General features: G+C 44.9%; 1 protein-coding gene across 20 annotated transcripts in view; it reads right to left on the bottom strand.

Annotated features, from left to right (window-relative positions):
- The window catches only part of CACNA1B (calcium voltage-gated channel subunit alpha1 B), a 317979-nt gene that overhangs the window by 49767 nt on the left and 249967 nt on the right, over positions 1 to 18245 (bottom strand). For all 20 annotated transcript variants that reach the window (XM_069872974.1, XM_069872988.1, XM_069872975.1 and 17 more), the window contains 7 exons: positions 15394 to 15490; positions 13083 to 13243; positions 11804 to 11941; positions 10723 to 10924; positions 9014 to 9178; positions 8086 to 8196; positions 7848 to 7931 (listed from right to left, as the gene is read on the bottom strand). In XM_069872974.1, coding sequence (XP_069729075.1) covers positions 7848 to 7931; positions 8086 to 8196; positions 9014 to 9178; positions 10723 to 10924; positions 11804 to 11941; positions 13083 to 13243; positions 15394 to 15490 — 958 coding nt within the window. The remainder of the gene's footprint in view (positions 1 to 7847; positions 7932 to 8085; positions 8197 to 9013; positions 9179 to 10722; positions 10925 to 11803; positions 11942 to 13082; positions 13244 to 15393; positions 15491 to 18245) is intronic.

Raw genomic sequence — 18245 nt, 5'->3', positions numbered from 1 at the left:
GTGAATGTCGGATTACAGCCATTTATTTGACTGAGTTAGCTAAGGAGAGAAAGCTTCCCACTTTAAACTACCAAGAAGTGGAGTAGAAAATACCATCACAAGGAACTCTTGTTCGTAAAGATGAGTAAAAACAATCTTTCCCTTGTGTTATTGTTTTACCAGCAGATGCTCAGTCATATTAAACTGACCCATATTTCTTGCTCGTTTGGCTACAGAGCTCATTCTGAATTTGGGGGGCTTGTTGGATCTATTCAGTTATTTCAATGCCAGCTCAGTTTTGGGGCCATTAGCATCGCATTCCACCAATCCCATCAGAGAGTTCAAGAAATCAGTCTCAGGCATGCACTCGGTTTCTCTCATGTTAAAAATGCAAGCAGCTCAGAGTTAGGCACAGACCGTTTATCAGACTCAATCCTCAAATAAAGAGAAAAGAGAAAAGCACAGGTATGTTCAATGAAAGAGCAGACAACACTAAGCTCATTCAAGTCATCAACAGAAAGCAGCTCTGCCAGGCAAAGCACAAGCGAGGATTCCCCTGGGTTGTTCAAGGTCAGCAAAACAAGCACTAAATATTCCACACTCGTCTCTTCGCATCAGCTTCTGGTTTGTTTTGCACATGGGTTATGTTCCTTTCACGAAATACTGGCTCAACTCACCTTAGGCAGGTAGGGGCTGTATAAGAGAGCAGTTGGACGGCTGGATTACCAGGTGCCATCAGCAACCTGGTTCTTAGTGCCCGGTTCCCCCTGTGGGCTCAGCGCAGGGCAGAGGTTTAACCCAGAGCCCACTGCAGTCACACAAGTTTCCCCACTGGCAAGAACTGGATCAGATCTTACGTGTAATGTTCACAGCACTTGGGCATCAGGCCTGCAAGTCTGAGAAATCATTAGCTCCAGAGCAACACTCAAGCCAGAACTTGCTTAATGATCCTCCAAGGAGCCTGTACCCAGGCAGTGTCTGCAGGATCCACCATTCCATGTATGAATCTGCCTTACCTCCCTCTTCCTATGTTTCTGCAGCTTCCAGAACATCATTCTGCTCAGGCTTTGCTACAATCTCATAATCACAGCTGACATGATGCTTAACAACTCCTAGGCTGGCTGAGAGCCCACACCCAGCACAGGCTACCCCTGTGCTACATGAGGCTTTATACAGGAGAGGCTGCATACGTGCAATATGAAACAGGGGGCTCAAAACTGTGCATTTATGTCCAAAACCTCCTCTTCCTGGGATTTGAAGGGGCAAACATTCCACAACCTTTTGTTTTTATTCCCAGTCCCAAATATTCCCTGTTTGACTCATGCACTGCCATTTCCTAAAGCACAGGGAAAACCTCAGCTCCATGGGGAATCAATCGCAACCCAGGAAAATCCACTGTCACCAACATCTGCAGACTGTTCGAAGGACCGTTCTCTGCGCCGTTTTTACGGGGGCAAAATTACACACGCTCGTGATGGATGGAAGGGCTCCACATGTGTAACCCTCAGCGCAGGGCGTAGAAAACCCGTCCTTCGACAACCCAGTTGTCCAGGCAGGTATTAGAATTGCATGCAGTTAAAGGGGAAACTCCACATTGCGATATTTCTTGTGTATAACAGCATTTTGCATCAATTCTCTATCACTTAGCCACCTCTGTAATACGACACACATGGTCATCTTCTGGCTTATCAAAGTCTTTCTTTCCAGGTCTTTGTCTGTTTTTCTGTTGCACAGATGCCAAAACCTGATGCCACAGCTTTACGATTTTATGATCTACCTGAGAACTAGCAAATTCTATTTGAAAAATGTTTCCCCCTGCCCTGTCACTATTTTCCTAGAAGAAAGGACAACCGGAACATGACCAAAGCTCAGCCGATGCATTCCTGGAGGGAACTGCAAAGCAGGAGGGAAACAGAACAGATATCACAGATAAAGAACTGGCCTTGAGTACTGTCCCACCACAGGCAGTCTGCTCTTTCACCCTCTTTTAGGTTGCTTTCCATACTGAAAATCAGAAAAGCCATGAAGACTAGGGCATACAGCCATTGCCCAAATCTCTTTCTCCACTATCTCCAGCAGCAGAGTGGTTTGTTTCCTCCCCAGCCCAGGAGCTGTGCTCTCTGCCTGCAGCAATGCAGGATGAGCTCCATTCTGTGCACCAGTGGCAAAGCACCAGCTCAGTGGATTTACCGTTTTGGATTTTCAGGCCTGCAGTGGGAATATGTTTCTATGCCATGGCTGGATGTGCTCTGCAGGACTTAGTAAAGGAGCTTGTGTTACACTGCCCCAGAGCAATAAATTTAGCAGAAGTTGAGTGGCTCATCCCTGACGCACCCTGCAGCCCAGCTGCAGACCCAACTACCCCTCGGAGTTGAAACTTCAGATTTCTGTCCTCAGAATGAAGAGCTCACCCAAAGTTGCAAAAAGTTGTGGGAAGAAGCAGCTGACCAAGCCAAGAACAGGATCACTCAGAAAGCTTTGGCAGTTCTCCTCATCTGTTGTGTTCCCATTTAAATGTCCATGGCATTGCCACTACTGAAGAAGAGTTCCTGAATCTCCCATAGAGTCTTGGCTTCCCCTGACGCTTGGGGAAAACCTCTGCTGATTTCAAGAGGCTGAAGATTATTGCTATGCTCGTCTGCCTTGGGTGCTCTACTGTTACAGGCACATCATACCATGTCCTCTCATCCTGAGCCAGGAACATTGGAAAAACGATTTTATGTGTGATGTCTAAGTCTCCCCTCATTACCTACCACCTTTCAACTTTACTGCTTCCATTGTAGTCACTGTAGGCTCCAATCATCAGGAGTGGAAGGAAGAAGGCATCTCCAGAGGACAATTTGGTGCTCCAACGTTCTTACTTGGACGCCGAGTGATAGAAGCAGCCTGGATCTGCACAAATAACCATGGGGACTACAAATCCCACCAAATGGCCAGATGAGCATTGAAACCTTTAGCCTGCAACATGGACAACAACAAAGCCAAAACTTCTCCAAATGGAGATAAGCTGGTTGTTTTCCAGTATATTTCCATGTGCACAGCTGATGCCAGAGCACTCAGCCAGGGGTGCCAACAGCCGAGTCTCCAAAGACATCCTCACTGCTCCCACACACCTGTAACACTTCCATCCACCACAGCACGCTCAGAGGACTCCCTTCTCAGATCCACAAGGCAAATTTCTACCTTCTACATTGTCATTTTCGTCTTTGCTGCTTCCTAGCAGAAATTCCCTCCTGTGACCCTCCAGGAAGAGTGCACTGAGTTTATTTGCAGACTGCCAGGAAAATTCACTGTGATTTGTTTCTTAACAGCAACTGTGCAACAGAAAGCCCAGACATTAACACAGATCCAAGAGCTGCTGGTGGCCAAGCAGGTATTTTTGATAACATTACAGTCTCATTTGTTTAATTAACCATGGCCAAGATAATTAAGAATGGAGGAATATATCTCTTCCGATTGTGTTTGTCTTTATTCATTCTCTTTTGTTTAATTTATGATTTTCAAAGACGGAAGCCAGTATTTCCAAAGGCAACTTTGGAATCAGGCACTATATTCCCGGTGGGATATGGCTCCCAGGACTTCCCAGCCCTGTTCTTAACATGTCTTATGCATTTTACTTGAGATGTTTGCATGTGTATCCAGGGACTCCGAGTCCACTGTGGTGGCAAAATGCTTCCATATGCTGGTATCACAAAGAGTTTTCAATTTTGAGTAAAAATCACTCTTATGACTTCTTTTTTGATTTGAAGGAAGCAAATTTGTAATCACTTCATCATTCATTTGCCTTGCAATACAGTGCAAACCACAGGCTTAAAATACCTGTGAGGTGGTGCTCTTAAATGTACTGCTTCCCTTTGCGGAAAGCTCAACACGTCTCATCATAACAAGAAAACCAACTCGATTTCTGAGAACCTAATTTGGTGCCACCACTCACAAAATGCAGGGTTTCCCAGCCAGCCAATCTTCTCTACTCCAGCTTATCCAGATAGAATGATCATCCCCTCCTATTCTCATCCAGTTTTACACCAAAATAAAGCAAGTGTCAGTCTCCCCTTTATCATTGCCAGGTGTAACAAACAGCGGAGAGCAGGCTATTGGTAACTGCAGTTGCCTCATGTCACCAATTAGCCAAGGGGAGAAAGATGCAGAAACAGAAGCCAGTTTTGAGGCACGCTGCAGTGAGGCTTTTTCACCAGTGCAATCGGAAATCTCATCCAAAAAAAAAAAAACCAAACAAATTAAATTAAAAGAAAACCAAGAGAAAATAAAAGCAGAGAATTTAAAGAAGTGTTTAAATTCAATGAAACCAACCGTGTCCTATATGTGATGTTGTCATGGATGGATATTTGCAAGATTATTTACAAATTTAGGTTTTTTTGAGCAGCAGGTGCACAACATACAGACGGAGACATGGTTTTCGCATTGTATGTTGATTGGATGGCGTGATTCAGCAGGTAGATAAGGAAAATAAAGAACAAAACAGGAAACAAAAGAGAAAATGAGTAATCAGGACAAGCAAAAAAGGAAACTCTGAAAATTTCACTGGAAAAAAAAACTGTTCGGCTATTGGGGGTGTTATTTCATGGGAATTCTATAAATAAAAGATGCTTCAAACCAAAACAGGTTCTGAGATCCTAAAGGTAACACAGACAGTGCAGTAATTATTTGCATTTCATTTTGTAATGCAAATTAGGAGACAATTCACAAACACTTCTCAGTATGGCTTGTTTTTATATTTCCAGGCACAGAAAGAGATGTCAGTTTGCCATAAAACCTTTTGGCCTCCTGGGTCGGCTGTGTCCCCAAGGACACCTCCTTAATGCCACCTATTTTACTTCCATTACTGGGAGGGTAAAAAACTGACATACATGTTTTTGCCTGAGGAAATAAAAAAATACATATATTCCACTGCATTCACAAAGTAAATTACATACAACATGACTATAAAATTAAAATAAAACAATTAATCAACACATTTCTTTTCCTTTTATCTTTACTTTTCAGTGGGTTAAAAGTACCGATGCAGCATGGCTGGTGGAAGCCTGATCTCTCAAGATGAGGCCACCTAAGTGAGCAGGTTTATTTACCTTGGAGAACAGTTACAGCTGGAAAACAACAGTTGTGGAGAAAAGTGGTGCTCCTGCAACTATTGTCAACCCTGATCTGAAAGTCAGACCCAGAAGGAGTTCCCTCTCCATAAGGAGCTGGAAGGCTTCACAGGAGGCTGTTAGGGGGGCAGATGCAGACCTGGAGTCAGGTTTGCATTGTGGTTGCTACCTGGGCTTCTCCACTTGAGAAACCCTCCTGTGCGATGGGGAATAACGGGGCTGGACACGCAGGGAAAGACTTAATGGGGGCTGCCACCCAGCTATCGCTGCCCACCCGGTGGGGAGAGCCTGGAGCTGAGGAAGGCAAATGGAGAAGAACGCAAACTGAGATCCTAAAACTCCTTCAGCGAGCTGTGAGCGACGCCTTTGAACTGTCAGCCCATGGTCCCTGCCTGGGGCTGAGAGATGGATGCGTGTGGCTTAAGAAAGCCCACCCTGGTGCCTACAGGAGCCAAGCAGCACGCATGAGCGTGTGGCCACCCATGGATGCAGGCTGGAGAGTGATCAGGGAGGGGCTGTTTGAAGGAAGCTTTGAAAAACAAGTCTGTCAAGAAGATGAGGGGGACCTCTGGGAGCAGTACGTCTGCAGGAGAAAGCAGAAAGGAGATGTGATGGCTCTTCAGAAATGCTTTAGAAGGGGAGGATTTAAAGAGAGAAGAATTCAAATAGGACTGAGGCAGAGGACCAAGAGGTCAGGAACTGGGGTGATACTGGGGAACACATAGCTTTACTATAAAAGATGTGTTTGTGAGCAGTTTTGCACTGGACACATTGCCTGGAGAAGCTGTTAAAGTACATTAGAAGTCCTCTCTAAGGCTTGACCTAATGGATCTAGTTACTCATAAACCAAAAGCCTCTCACTTGCAACCTGGGAGGATTAGGGAAAGGTGTATAAGTGCTTGGGATTTTAACCCCACGGGAGTTTACTGACTGTTTTTAGGGGTAATTCATATTACCCTCCAAGGGCATCCCCAGATTGCTGTTGTCTTTGATGCCAGAAAGCAGAGAAACAGCTGCAGCGTGGAAGGGTGATGCCATCACTCCCAGCACCCTCGAGGTTACTGCATCAGCGCCTCTTTACTCACACAAGGGTATTTAGGGGCACATTTGCACTCCAGCCCAAAGACCAGGAGAGGAATGGGGAACCTCTGCCTACATGCTAACTCTCTACTTCCAACAGCTGACCAGAGATGCCAAGGGACAGCTGTGGCTTCCAGAAAGCTGGGGATGCACATACACCAACCTGACCAGTCTATAGCCAATTCCCCATGTGCCAGGTACCCTCGCTGAGGTTGGGCCATCCCGAAGGGGGCTGGAGGGAGAGGCAATGGCCCATTATCCATGCAGGGAATTGGCAACGGTGGCGGTTTCTCTCTGCCTGCAAAATAGCCGTACAAAGGAGTGTTTTAACAAGAGACGTGTGGGTTTGGCATTGCGAAGGAGACACCTTCCTGAAGGAGAAGATACCAAACTCAGAGAGACCTTAGGCTCCCTTACCACATGTGAGTTGGTTGTGCTGCTTCCTCCCAGTAAAAGTGGGTGGGAGAGAAAGGTTTGTGGCTGGCTTGCAAATGGCTTCACAGCTTTTCAAAGCCAGGCAAAGGTTTGGGTGCCCGAGTCTGGCGAGAAAGATTGTCTCAAAACAGAGGGAGCGGAGGGAAGCACCCAATACCTTCCCACAGAGCAGTAAATCTACACACTCCAAGAAGTGCTAGTCAGATCTTGTATTTAATCTGAGTGACTTTACCTTGCCTGTGCATTTTTCTGTGCTTTTTTTTGTACCAAGGAGGTTAGGCAAGAATGTATTTTGTTAGAAATGGTAATAGGTTTTTCACCACCAGCTGAATGTCCTGTAAAGAAGTCTGAGGAGCATAGTTCTTAGCACACACAAAACAGATCTACAAGCAAATCCCGTGGACTGAGATAAAAAATAATGGTAAAGTTCAAATTCATTGCATACAAATACAGCATCATCAGCTAAAACGTGCTCTGGGACTGAAGAGGAACAGTTAATAAATTGGATGATATCAGGTGGTCAAGGTTCAAGTCAGACGTTTGCTCCCCTTATGGAAAAATCCTCTAGAATTTAACGGCAAGTTTGTACCCTTCACGTAAGCTACTCAACTCATTAGCAGGGAGAGGGCACGCTTTGTAAAGGTATTTGTTTGTTTTAATAATTGCCCTGCAAAGCTTTTGTGCACATAATAGAAATGCACTGTCTTCCCCCAATCCAGGCTGATGAGTTTCTGGCTGTTTCTACGTTCCCATCACCTCTCCCCTTCTCACTCCTCTTATCGCCTTCACTCTGCCCTGTAACCACAATAGGGTAGGAGCCCCAAGGGGCAGATGTGTGTGTGTGCCCTGCAAAGCACCTCATGCTGCAAACCAGCAGTCTTCAACAGAATCTTTTAGCTCTTTTCCCTCTATTAAACTCAACAGGATTTTTCCATTAGTAGGCAAAACCGGCTAGGGGTTGGAGTCTTTTGCGGAATGAGAGAGACTGTTTCCTGGCAGAGTCACTCGTGCTGTTGTTCTCATCACAGCTTTCTGCACGAGAGTCTTTAGGGCAGAGAGCCATGCTCATCCTGGTGGAAAGAACGGAGCTAATGGAAAGGGGCTGCCAGGTCACCCAAGGACATCATCACACAATGAGTCCCTGAGGCAGCTCGAGAAAATGCAGCTGTGAGGGAGAAGGTGCAATGTCTTGACAGGGTACAGCTTTGTGGGTAAAATGAAGCAAATTGAGCAAACTGTACTTACCGCAATCTCTGTTACTAAAATATCAGTAATACTTCCCAACACTGTTACAAAATCAAAGACATTCCAGGCATCTCGGAAATAATTCTGTCAAATGAAAACACAAAGGGGCAGAAGGATCCAGGGGTTATTTTCTTTTTGCAACACAGTTTTTGTTTGTTTGTTTTTAAATGCGCATCATGAAATAAAAGCAGTGAATGTAGGGAGGAAACAGTTGAAAGTAAATGAGAAAGGCGCATACCAGTACACCAAAGGCAATGATCTTCAGCACACATTCCATTGAAAACATGGATGTAAACACAATATTCAGGGACTTCAGCATTTCTTCATATGCTTGTGGAGCATCATAGAACTAAACCAGAATGGAAGAAAGGCTGTTACTGAAAGATCACTTACAGAAGAAAACCTTCCCAGCTGACTTGCCTGACTGCAAAGCTCCTCTCAATTTTAGTACCAGGTTTGTGCTCACTTTAAGTGAGATTTGGGGTACTCATGCCACTCCAGGAGCACATCACTGCCTCCACGCTGTTCTAATGGAGCAGCTGGGGGTAACCCCAGGAGCAGGAGGCTGCTGCTGGTCTACATCTCCCTGTAAGCACAGCACAAGCCAGGAGGGATGAAGGGCATTTTCAAAACCTGAGGACAAGTGCAGAACCCTTGACTACAAAGATACTCCCAACTAAGCAGGGGTTAGGAGGAGACATCATCCACAATACCCAGCCACCTGCATCTCTTCCTCCCAGGCACCATAGGTCACATCCCAGAAGCTTGTCAAAGCTTCTCCTGGGATGGTTGTATTTTGAGCATCCCCAAGACATAAGCCTGCTCTGCAGCAGGAAGCCCAGGTTGATCCAGGAGCTTGAGACCTGCAGAACCAAGTTCTCATCCCACTGGCTGTAGGCTGAAAGGGCTACGAGCCAAACCAGTGCTGTGCAGGGGAACCCCATTCACAGTATCTCTAACACAGTATCTCTATCTATCAACTAAAACATCTGCCTTTGGGTGCTGCAGGAATCCCAGAAGGCTTCTAAAAACAACATTAGGCAGACGATAAGCGGTGGTTGCTCCTGCTGATCCCCGTGTCTCCCAAGCGGAGAGTACAAAGCCTTTCCTGCAAACACCGCACTGGCTAGCCAGGAATTGCAAAGATCCAGTAACAGCCCACTAACCTTCATCATTAGGACAATAGTATTGAGTGCAATCATGACCATGATGAAATACTCAAAGGGAGGGGACACCACGAACTTCCACATCTTGTACTGAAAAGATTGCTTGTTCTGAGGCATGTAGCGGGTCAGTGGCTTGGCACTTATGGCGAAGTCTATGCAGGCCCTCTACAAAACAAAAATGAGATGAAAAGAATACAAAAAAAAAATAATAAAGAGGTCTAGCAGCCTCTATCAGCCAGAATATTGCTGGGAGAGCGAGAAGATACTTCAGTTGAGGATGGTATTCCTAAGTGTTTCTCACACATGATGCGAGTGCTGACTACTGTAAATGGCACAGGATCCCCAAACTGAGACCACTTTTGGACACTGCTGAAATATTAAACACCCCAACAATCCTCTGGCCCCCTGCAATCCTAGGAGACAGCCTTCCAGGCTGGCTCCCAGTTGGTCCCAATCCCTTCCCGCTTAGGAAAAGGAGGTTTAAATCTACAGGCTCCCTTCAGAAAACACGCTGCCAATTCCTCACGATGTATAGTTGTAGAAACTGGAGGATTGGTAAAGATGTTATCTGTGCTTAAAAACAAAGTACTGTGAAACTCAGGGACGTTCTCACACACAGTAAAACCCATCCAGCTAATAACAACTCATAAAATGTGAACTGAACTCAACCCATAAATTATAGAAGAAACACCACTGGGTAAACTCTCAAAGGCCCCCTCAGCTGGCTATTTCTATTCTAATTATTATGAATATAAAGCAGCATTAAGAATCGGTTTCTTTCCTCGAGATGTTTTGGTTCTGGAGAGTTTTCTCATCTTGGGTTTACAAAAGAATTCGAAGTCTTAAACTTACATAAGAATTTAAAGTCTTAAAAGGTAAAGCATCTCTATATATTCTGCTTTATTTTGGACTCTGTTCCTATAGGCAAACAATGCACTTATTACTAATAGATTAAGAAGTCATCTCTTTTCATCAAAAAAACATGTTCCAGCTTCAAGATAAATGGAAAGAGATGGTTCCTCGCACAACAGGTTGCTGAGGCTGTGGGACTCCAGATGAAGGATGTTGCAGATGCTAAAAGCCTGCATGGATTCAGGAGGAAACCGGATACATCCATGAAAGAAAGATGCACAGATGCCACTGTCCGAAGAAAAGCCACATCCAGCTCAGGAGGTTCCTGAGCTGAAATAGAGGGTATTTACTACAGCACTAAAAAATAAGCCTCTTAGGTGTTTGCCCTGGTCTTAGGCTCTTCCCAAACCATCCTCTTGCAGCTGCTGCCAGGATGACAGGGTCTCAGCCAGGCACAAAACCAGCCTGGTGAGAGGAGCTTTCCCTTAGGGAGCGGCAACAGCTGTAGCTCATTTTAATTTCTGATGACTGGCTTCTAAAAGGCCAAGGATCTGGTCTTTCACACCTACATGCTTTAGCTAACATGCAAGTCTATCTTCACTTTGAAGTGGAGATGTGGTCCGCCAGCAGGTGTGACTGTGCTTACTGACATGCAGCATTTGGGGGCTCTCCCTGGGTTTGTTTCTATGCAAAAGCTGAAACAGTGTGCAATGTGTTTGGTCTCTACACCACACACCCTCGGGTAGGGCTGCTCTAAAGCCCATCATGGCATGGGAAGGACGAGGAGCAGGCTTCCATGGGTATCGAGGTGCTCTGAGCCCCCAGGTGCTAACTTCAGATTCAGAAGACGTGGGTACCTCATTTTTCTCGAGGCTGCACTCTGACATCACTTTATCTCCTTGCTCTTGGAAGGTGATGATGATTAACGCCACAAAGATGTTCACAAAGAAAAAAGGGAAGACAACAAAATACACCACGTAAAAGATAGACATTTCCATTCGGTAGCCAGGGCTGGGACCCTGTTCCTCGTAGGTAGCATCCACCGAGTGCTTCAGCACGCTGCAATCAAGGGCAAAGAGAGAAGAAAAGTCAGTGTGAAGCACCAATGACAGCCTGAGAGTCACTCTCTGGCCTTCACTCATGCAGAGGGTTTTCCATATATGCTCAGGTCAAACTCAATCCCAACTCTATGGCTTGGGAGAAGCTTCCCTCGAGCATATTTTTAGCGAAACCCTTGTTATTCTCCCCATTCTACAGAATGATGGGAGATTTGCTCTGTACAGATCCACTTATCCCCTTGGCCTAGGGGATTGGATACAGTCAGATCTGGCTTCTCTTCTCTGGTCAACAGGGATGAGTAAAGGTGGGGAAAAGAAAGGTGTTGATGATCTCCAAGTAGGGGAACACAGTGAGGAACTGGTAAAGGGACACTGATGTGGTACGGTTTACTCTTTCTTTTATGAAGTAGCTGAATGTGGAGGACAGGGAAGGCTTGCCAGGGAGAAACCTTGACTATGAATTGTACTCCACGTGTCCTAGCAGAAAAGTGTGCCAAAATAAAGTCATATGCTGAACAGTAAATACAATTTTGGGACTGTCATGCCCAGTGTACTTTCAGCATAGTTCACAGTACTTCCCCCCAATTTTCTTACATTCCCATTATCAATTTTGCACCTGAGAAAGGCATGCAAGTCCAAAAGACTGGAGAAAACAAGCTTTTAAACACTGAAAACTGCCTAAGCATCCATATGCAAGCTCAGAGGAACATCAAGAATAATGCAGAGCCCTGCCTGCTGATTCACCCAATGGGAAGTAAAGTTTAGCTGATAAAAGACTATTCTTCTTTCACAGGTCACCTGCCATTTACGTTTCCATCAGAGCTGTGGAAAGCTGTCATTATCTCCATGATCACTGACCCTGCCAGTCCCATGTACTCACGTTGGCCAACCTTCGCCTGTGGAGACAGTGAAGAGTGTGAGCAAAGCCCAGAGCACGTTGTCATAGTGGAACTCGTATTTTTTCCATTCCCTGGGCTGTGCCTCCACCTCATTTTTTTCATAATCCAAGTACTGACCCCTAAGAAAAACAAGAATTCAGACCAAATGAGGGAATGAAACCAAACCAGCCATTTCATATGACTCACCGAGGAGCATAAAACTCCACAGAAGCAGAGTCTGACTGTGCTGTGTATCAAAGACAAATAAAGAGGCAGCCCCTAGGTTTGTAACAGAAGTAAAGGGCATTTTTTGAGCTATTTTGAGCCACAGAAACTGGACCTAAATTCTAGAAATGAAAGAAATTGCAATCAGGACACTAATCCACTAGGCAAAGCTGGCAACTAACAGCATATTGGCTCCCTATTTGTCTGATCCCATGGGAAATTGTGCAGCTTGATGGAGAGAAGTCTCTGACTCCTCCTTCAGAGCTGCATCTAACTTCTATACTGAGTCCTGCTTTGAAGGGCTGAGGAACCTGGCATCAGGGAAGTTCCCCTCCAGTGTACATTCTTCTATAATTTTCTACTTCTTCCTGTAATACATCTGCTTTACAGCAAGGAATAACTGCAGTGACAGCCTCCACGACTGCTGTGTGCATGCAGGGATGTGCCCTGCACTTGCAGAGTGTGAGGGGAGGGGTAACAAGGGCAGATCTGGACAGTGCTTGGGATACTGTTTGGGTACCAAGAAAAATGGAAAGTGAGAAAGACACACATTGTGGTAAAACACCTTGCAGTCAGCTGCAAAGGACAAAGCAGGACAGGGCTTTTAAAGATATTCAAACACTGACCCCTCTTCCAGCTAATTAGGAGCTCTTTAACTTCCTACCAACTCACTTCTGATTAATTATCCATTGTGTTTTTCTAACTCATATGAGCCCAAAGAATCAAGGCAGCAGGTAGAAAAATGGAGTCCATTCCTTCACCATTCCTTGAAAACTCTGAAAATCACACCTAGCCCTCCCCTGGTAAAGGAGCTTGCTCCCCATATAATTAGGCATTTGGGTAAACATTGGCTAGATTAGAGCCAGGGAAGAAGCAGCTATTAAAGTGACAAAAGGGAAAATTCACCTCTAGGGTACCTCTGCTAAACCTCTTGCTTACAGGAGAGTTACCAAGCTCAGCAGATACCTGGTTGATGCAGCGCTGGGGCAGTCAAGAGAGCTGCTGCAGCTGGAGGGAATTGCAGCTCCCCCACCCAGCCCCTGCCCCCAGCCATACCTGCAGTCCTTCTCCAGTTCCTTTGATTCATCGGTGCAGTAGAAGAATCTGCCTTTGAAGAGCTGCACAGCAATGACGGCAAAAATGAACATGAAGAGCATGTAAACAATGAGGATATTGAGGACGTTCTTCAGGGAATTCACCACGCAGTCAAAGACAGCCTGGGGATGGAGGAGAACAAGGTTAAGGGGGCAAGAGAAAAGTGCATTGAACATCTTCATATTTAACGTCCAACTCCATTTGGACACCTAACCTACAACCCATGGATGGTTCCGTGGACTTGCACCCCAAGTGTTTGACCAAGGGTCATCCTCCAGCTGTAAGAAACAATTCCAGCTTCCTACATCTACATCTGCATCTGCTTTATCTGGCTATGCTACTGAATTTTCTGGTGCTGCCCGTAAAATTTATAAAGACAATGAGAGCTTGCCAAGATAAATATTAGTCCCAATCAAATATTGCCATGGCCAATTATGAAATGAAAAACATACCTGTGTTTGATTTATTCCCACTGGATAGGTAAAAACTCATCAAATATGTTTCTTTCTGACCATTATTTGAACTGGTTGAATAAAGAGAATATAGTGGATACAAAACAACCAAATATTTCAGAAACTCTTCACTGAAAGAGTGGTGAAGCCCTGGCAGAGGCTGCCCAGGGCAGTGGTGGCATCTCCATCCCTGGGGGGGTTCAAAAAATGTGTAGACATGGCACTTCGGGACATGGTTTAGTAGGTGCAGTGACGTTGGGCTGATGGTTGGACTGGATGAGCTTAGAGGGCTTTTCCAACCTTAATGATTCTATGAAATAATATTTTCCTGAAGAACAGTCTATCAAAATTAGAGTGTGACTAATCTACTCAGCACATGTCACTTCTGAACTCCCTGCAAAGAACTTCACAAATACATTTATTATTTGCCTATTAGTCACTGATTCATTGTTACAGGTAATTTGCAGTTTAATTTTAGCCTAAGAAGTTTGCTATAATAATAGAAATCGAGCAGTCTCGCTGCCCAGGCACAGGGTTTGTACAATACTGTTCCTGTTGCTCTTAATGGAAGTGAATAATTCACAAAATTGCACTTGTGATGCAGAGCAGAAATCCTGAGTTAAAACACTGGCAATATCTCTAATCATCCCACTAATCTTGCCGATTGTTGCATTCAAGACTGCATTCAGGAAAGAAAACTTGAAAGAATTTTGACAACAAACCAAGTGAATATGACTTCTGCTTCACATAAAGATTCCTGAATGCTTCTTTCAAAGTGGTAAAATTACCCTGTAAAATGGCTTGAAAGTAAAGAAGAAGTTCAATAAAAACCAGCATTCGGTGTCCTGCTGTAGGACTGAGCTGCTGTTGACTGGTGACCTCAGAGCTCCGCATTTCCAGCTGCTAAACAAATAAAGACGCCTGTCTACCTTGTTCAACATCACTCTTCCTTATCTTTCGAGGTAAATTTAGTATGTGTAAAAAAGCATAACACCAACATTATTTAAGCATGAATTGTGAGTAAGGACAAAAGCAAATCTACATAACAGCCAGTCTCAATTTTTACATGTCACTACATTAAAATAGCAATTGGCAGCCCTTTCACCCTTCCCCATCTCTTGCAGAAGAGAGACTGTGAGCAGTGTGGCCACATGAAGACCATTCTGCAATAGGTATTCAAGAGTTCCCCAAACTCAGAAAAGATTAAATTCTCTAACTCCTTCCATGCTCAGCTTGCAGGGGTTGGCTCTGTCTCAAAGTGTTCTTGAAATGGTGGTGAATAAGTAACTGCAGGCCATTAGGTTTATTCTACTTTGTAACTTAGTATTCTAGAGATGAAAGGGTAGTGCTATAAAACCCTGTGCTATACAGTCTTTAATAGAAAAGATGAACAGATTAAAAGTCCTCATACAGCAATGACATTTCTCTTTAGACAGAAAAACCTTGCAATATTCATCTTTAGTTCTCTAGGGAAAGTCAGCTACTCCAAAACCTATTTTCTCCTCTATCATTTCTAAGAGCATCACACTTAGGAACCGTAATTTAATTTATTTGAATTTTTTTCCTTTTTCTTTTTTTAGAAGCTTGATTTTAATGTTGATTCACAATAATTCATAATATTGTACACAATGTTTGCAAAAGAAACAAGTGTTTGACATTTGCTAAACATCTGCACAGCTATTTTTATAAATCTGGCAAAGAGATTAATTGCAACATAATAAAAAGAACAGAAATAACTTTCATTAACTTGAGTCCATCAGCCTTCACTCAGATCGGTTGCAAACCTCCAGAGTAGGAAAGATTTGTGGTTATTCTCTAACCTTTAGTTTTGGCAGCCGTTTGATGGTCTTCAGTGGTCTTAGGACCCTCAAAACTCGTAGTGACTTGATTGTGTTGATGTCCTTGCCTTTGGTTCCTCTGCAAGGGATAAAAGGCACAAGAACAATAGAGAGAATAGTTTGATCCTCAGGTCCCTCACTAGAAGATTTGTAGATAGTCAGTGTTGGTTTTTTTTTTTTTACTTTAGTGGGAGGGTTTTGTTGGTTTTTTACAGGTTTTGGGTACCATCCTTCCCAGGGATGCAGACAATACTAGTGAGAACTGTGGATGAATGCCCACTTGAGATGCCTCAATCACTGTGCAGAAGGAAGGCTGAGGGCAGGACATTGTCCTGGCAGCATTCAGCCACTCATGCTCTCCAGCCTTCGCTCACTTTCCAGCTACTCACCAAACATCTCCCAGGGACTGGTGATCTTCCTCTCCCAAATCCCCACCCAGGCAATGGTCAAATCCTGGGCAGCAGCACACTTCAGCTGCAGCCACCAGGACAGGGGGCTTAGCACATCCATCCCAGCCCCAGGTAGGGGGTGTGAGAAAGTCATACTTGGTTCTCCTCTCCCCCAGGTACTGGAGTGAGACAGAAAGGACGTGCTTCTTGCACTTCTCTGGCAAGGACGTTGACTCTAGACAAGCAGGCAGTGACCAGAAGGAACTGGAGCCTTTGCAAGGAGGGACAGAGCTCTCCTGGGGACCAGAGCTGCTCTCCTGCTCTCCATGCCTGTACCCTTATCCTTGGGTGTCTCTTGGAAGACATGCTACCAAACCCATGCGGGAACATGTAATATGACAGCATATTACATGCCTGGAACAGTGCTAGGGCAGCTTCCCACTTACACATGCAGGTGCTGTAAGTCATATTTTGGTTTTAGTTTTTGTGAAAACCATGTGCAAGACTTGTAATCATTCCTTTTATTACCATGAAGAGGATTTTTAGGGGAAGGACAGGGTTCCTTTCCTCATGCACTTCCAAAATAACTAAAAATAATGATTTCTTCCCCGCTCCAAGACACAGTTATGTCTTCTTCCAGCCCAAGAGCAAAAAAATGACACTCCCCTTCATTTTGGATGAAGTGAAAAATGGGATGAAAACCTTTAACAGAGTTTTATTCATGGCTACAGGTGTGGGTCTGAGACTCTATTGAAAGAACACAGGTGTGGATGAATAACACATTGAGCAGATGCTATTAGACCTATCCTACACTCTTCCAGTTTTCTAATCACTTCCTTTCTCCAACAGGAAAGCAACAGAAACACTAGCAACCCAAGAGATCCATGAGGTATGTGCAGGGAGGGCACTGCAAAGTTTCCCTCTTCCCTGCTAGCAGCCAGCCCTGTGCACTGTGCTAAAGAAACACAGAGAGTGGAGGAAACCACCCTGTTTCATGGCTGACTAACCTTGCCCATCCCCAGAAGATGTCTTTTTGCAACCCATCCGCTTCTAAAAGACTAATAATTCAATACTAGTACTATACTACTCAATGCTAACACTGGACTAGAATCCGCAACCTAGAAATGAACATTCCTGTGTCATCTCTAGTCTCTCTTTCCAATTAACAGTCACTGCAGTTGTCCTGAAATGCAATAAGCGGTGAGACACGGAGTTTTTAGAGGGCCATGGGCTGTATCCTGATGAGCTATACATCGAACACAAGCTGCCTTTGCACAGGATTTAATAGAAATGGAGAAGAGGGGGAATAGGATGGAGATTTACCTGTCCTCTCCCTGTCTGGTCTTTTGGAGCTGCTCTAGGGCTGTTTTAATTAGCAGCTGATGAAAATGTAATGCTGGCAGTGTTGTAAATCCAGGTGGCTGAGCTAATGCGCATGGACCAATTTAATGCCACAAAATATCTACTATATATTTAAAAGAATTACTTTCTGATTCACATTATGCACATATTCAAAATAAATACTTTTCTACTCACGTTAATCTGATCCAGACGAAGCAGACGCCGCCAGCATAGCTTTTACTGGCTTTCTCTTTAGAAAGAAGATCAAGCCCACGTTTGGCTTCGCATATTTGCTTTCAAATCACCAACTTCCCACAAGCACTGATCCCTGCCACAGCCACCTCTCTGTCATCATATTCTCCAGCTGAGCCAGACAAACCAGAGCTCATCCACTCCCCGGGCAGCTTTGTCTGATCCTTAGCAAAGCCCTGGCTGCAAAAGCATTTGTTCACCCTCTTGAGGAGGACAGTCAGTGGCAGGAGGGAGGCAGGAGGGGAAACAGGTTGCTGTGAAAGAGATGCCGCCTGGCCCAGCCAGCCTGTTCCCCATGGCTGATGGTCACCCAGTACATGCCCACCACCTTGGCTGCCCCTCCTGCTCCCTCCATCCTCTCCCCTCTGGAAGGCCAAGCACCACGGTCAGGTTGCTCCGTGCTGGGAGCCATTTAGGGTTGAGGAAGGCAGGGCAGAAGGGAATGAAGAGGTAGAAGCTGAGGAAAGGAGGGGTGAGAGGAGAAGGAAAAACAAAGGTTAAGGGACACATGGTTGGGGCAGTAGGAGAAAATCGAAAGTGGGACATAGAAGGTAGAGACACCTTGACCTAGGAATATATGCAATTCCCTACCGTTTGTAACCACATTTCTGGTTTGCAGATCAACAGGCACACAGCCCAGCCTAGCAGCACATCTGCTGGCAGCAACTGAACTAACACACCTCAACAGCCCTGGGCTCAGGTAGAGCCACAGAACAATTCTGCATGGTGCCTTCCTGTGCTCCTGACTCCAGGACAACTAAATACTTATCTGCTGTGCTGCCGTGCATTTGTGCTAATTAACAACTGTATGAATGAGGCCTCCTGGAAGGGAAGTTTGAGAGGAGAACAAAG

The sequence above is a fragment of the Phaenicophaeus curvirostris genome, chromosome 20, assembly GCF_032191515.1.
Source record: "Phaenicophaeus curvirostris isolate KB17595 chromosome 20, BPBGC_Pcur_1.0, whole genome shotgun sequence".
In the NCBI taxonomy this organism is placed as follows: Eukaryota; Metazoa; Chordata; class Aves; order Cuculiformes; family Cuculidae; genus Phaenicophaeus; species Phaenicophaeus curvirostris.
This window is presented reverse-complemented; position numbering and strand designations above follow the sequence as displayed.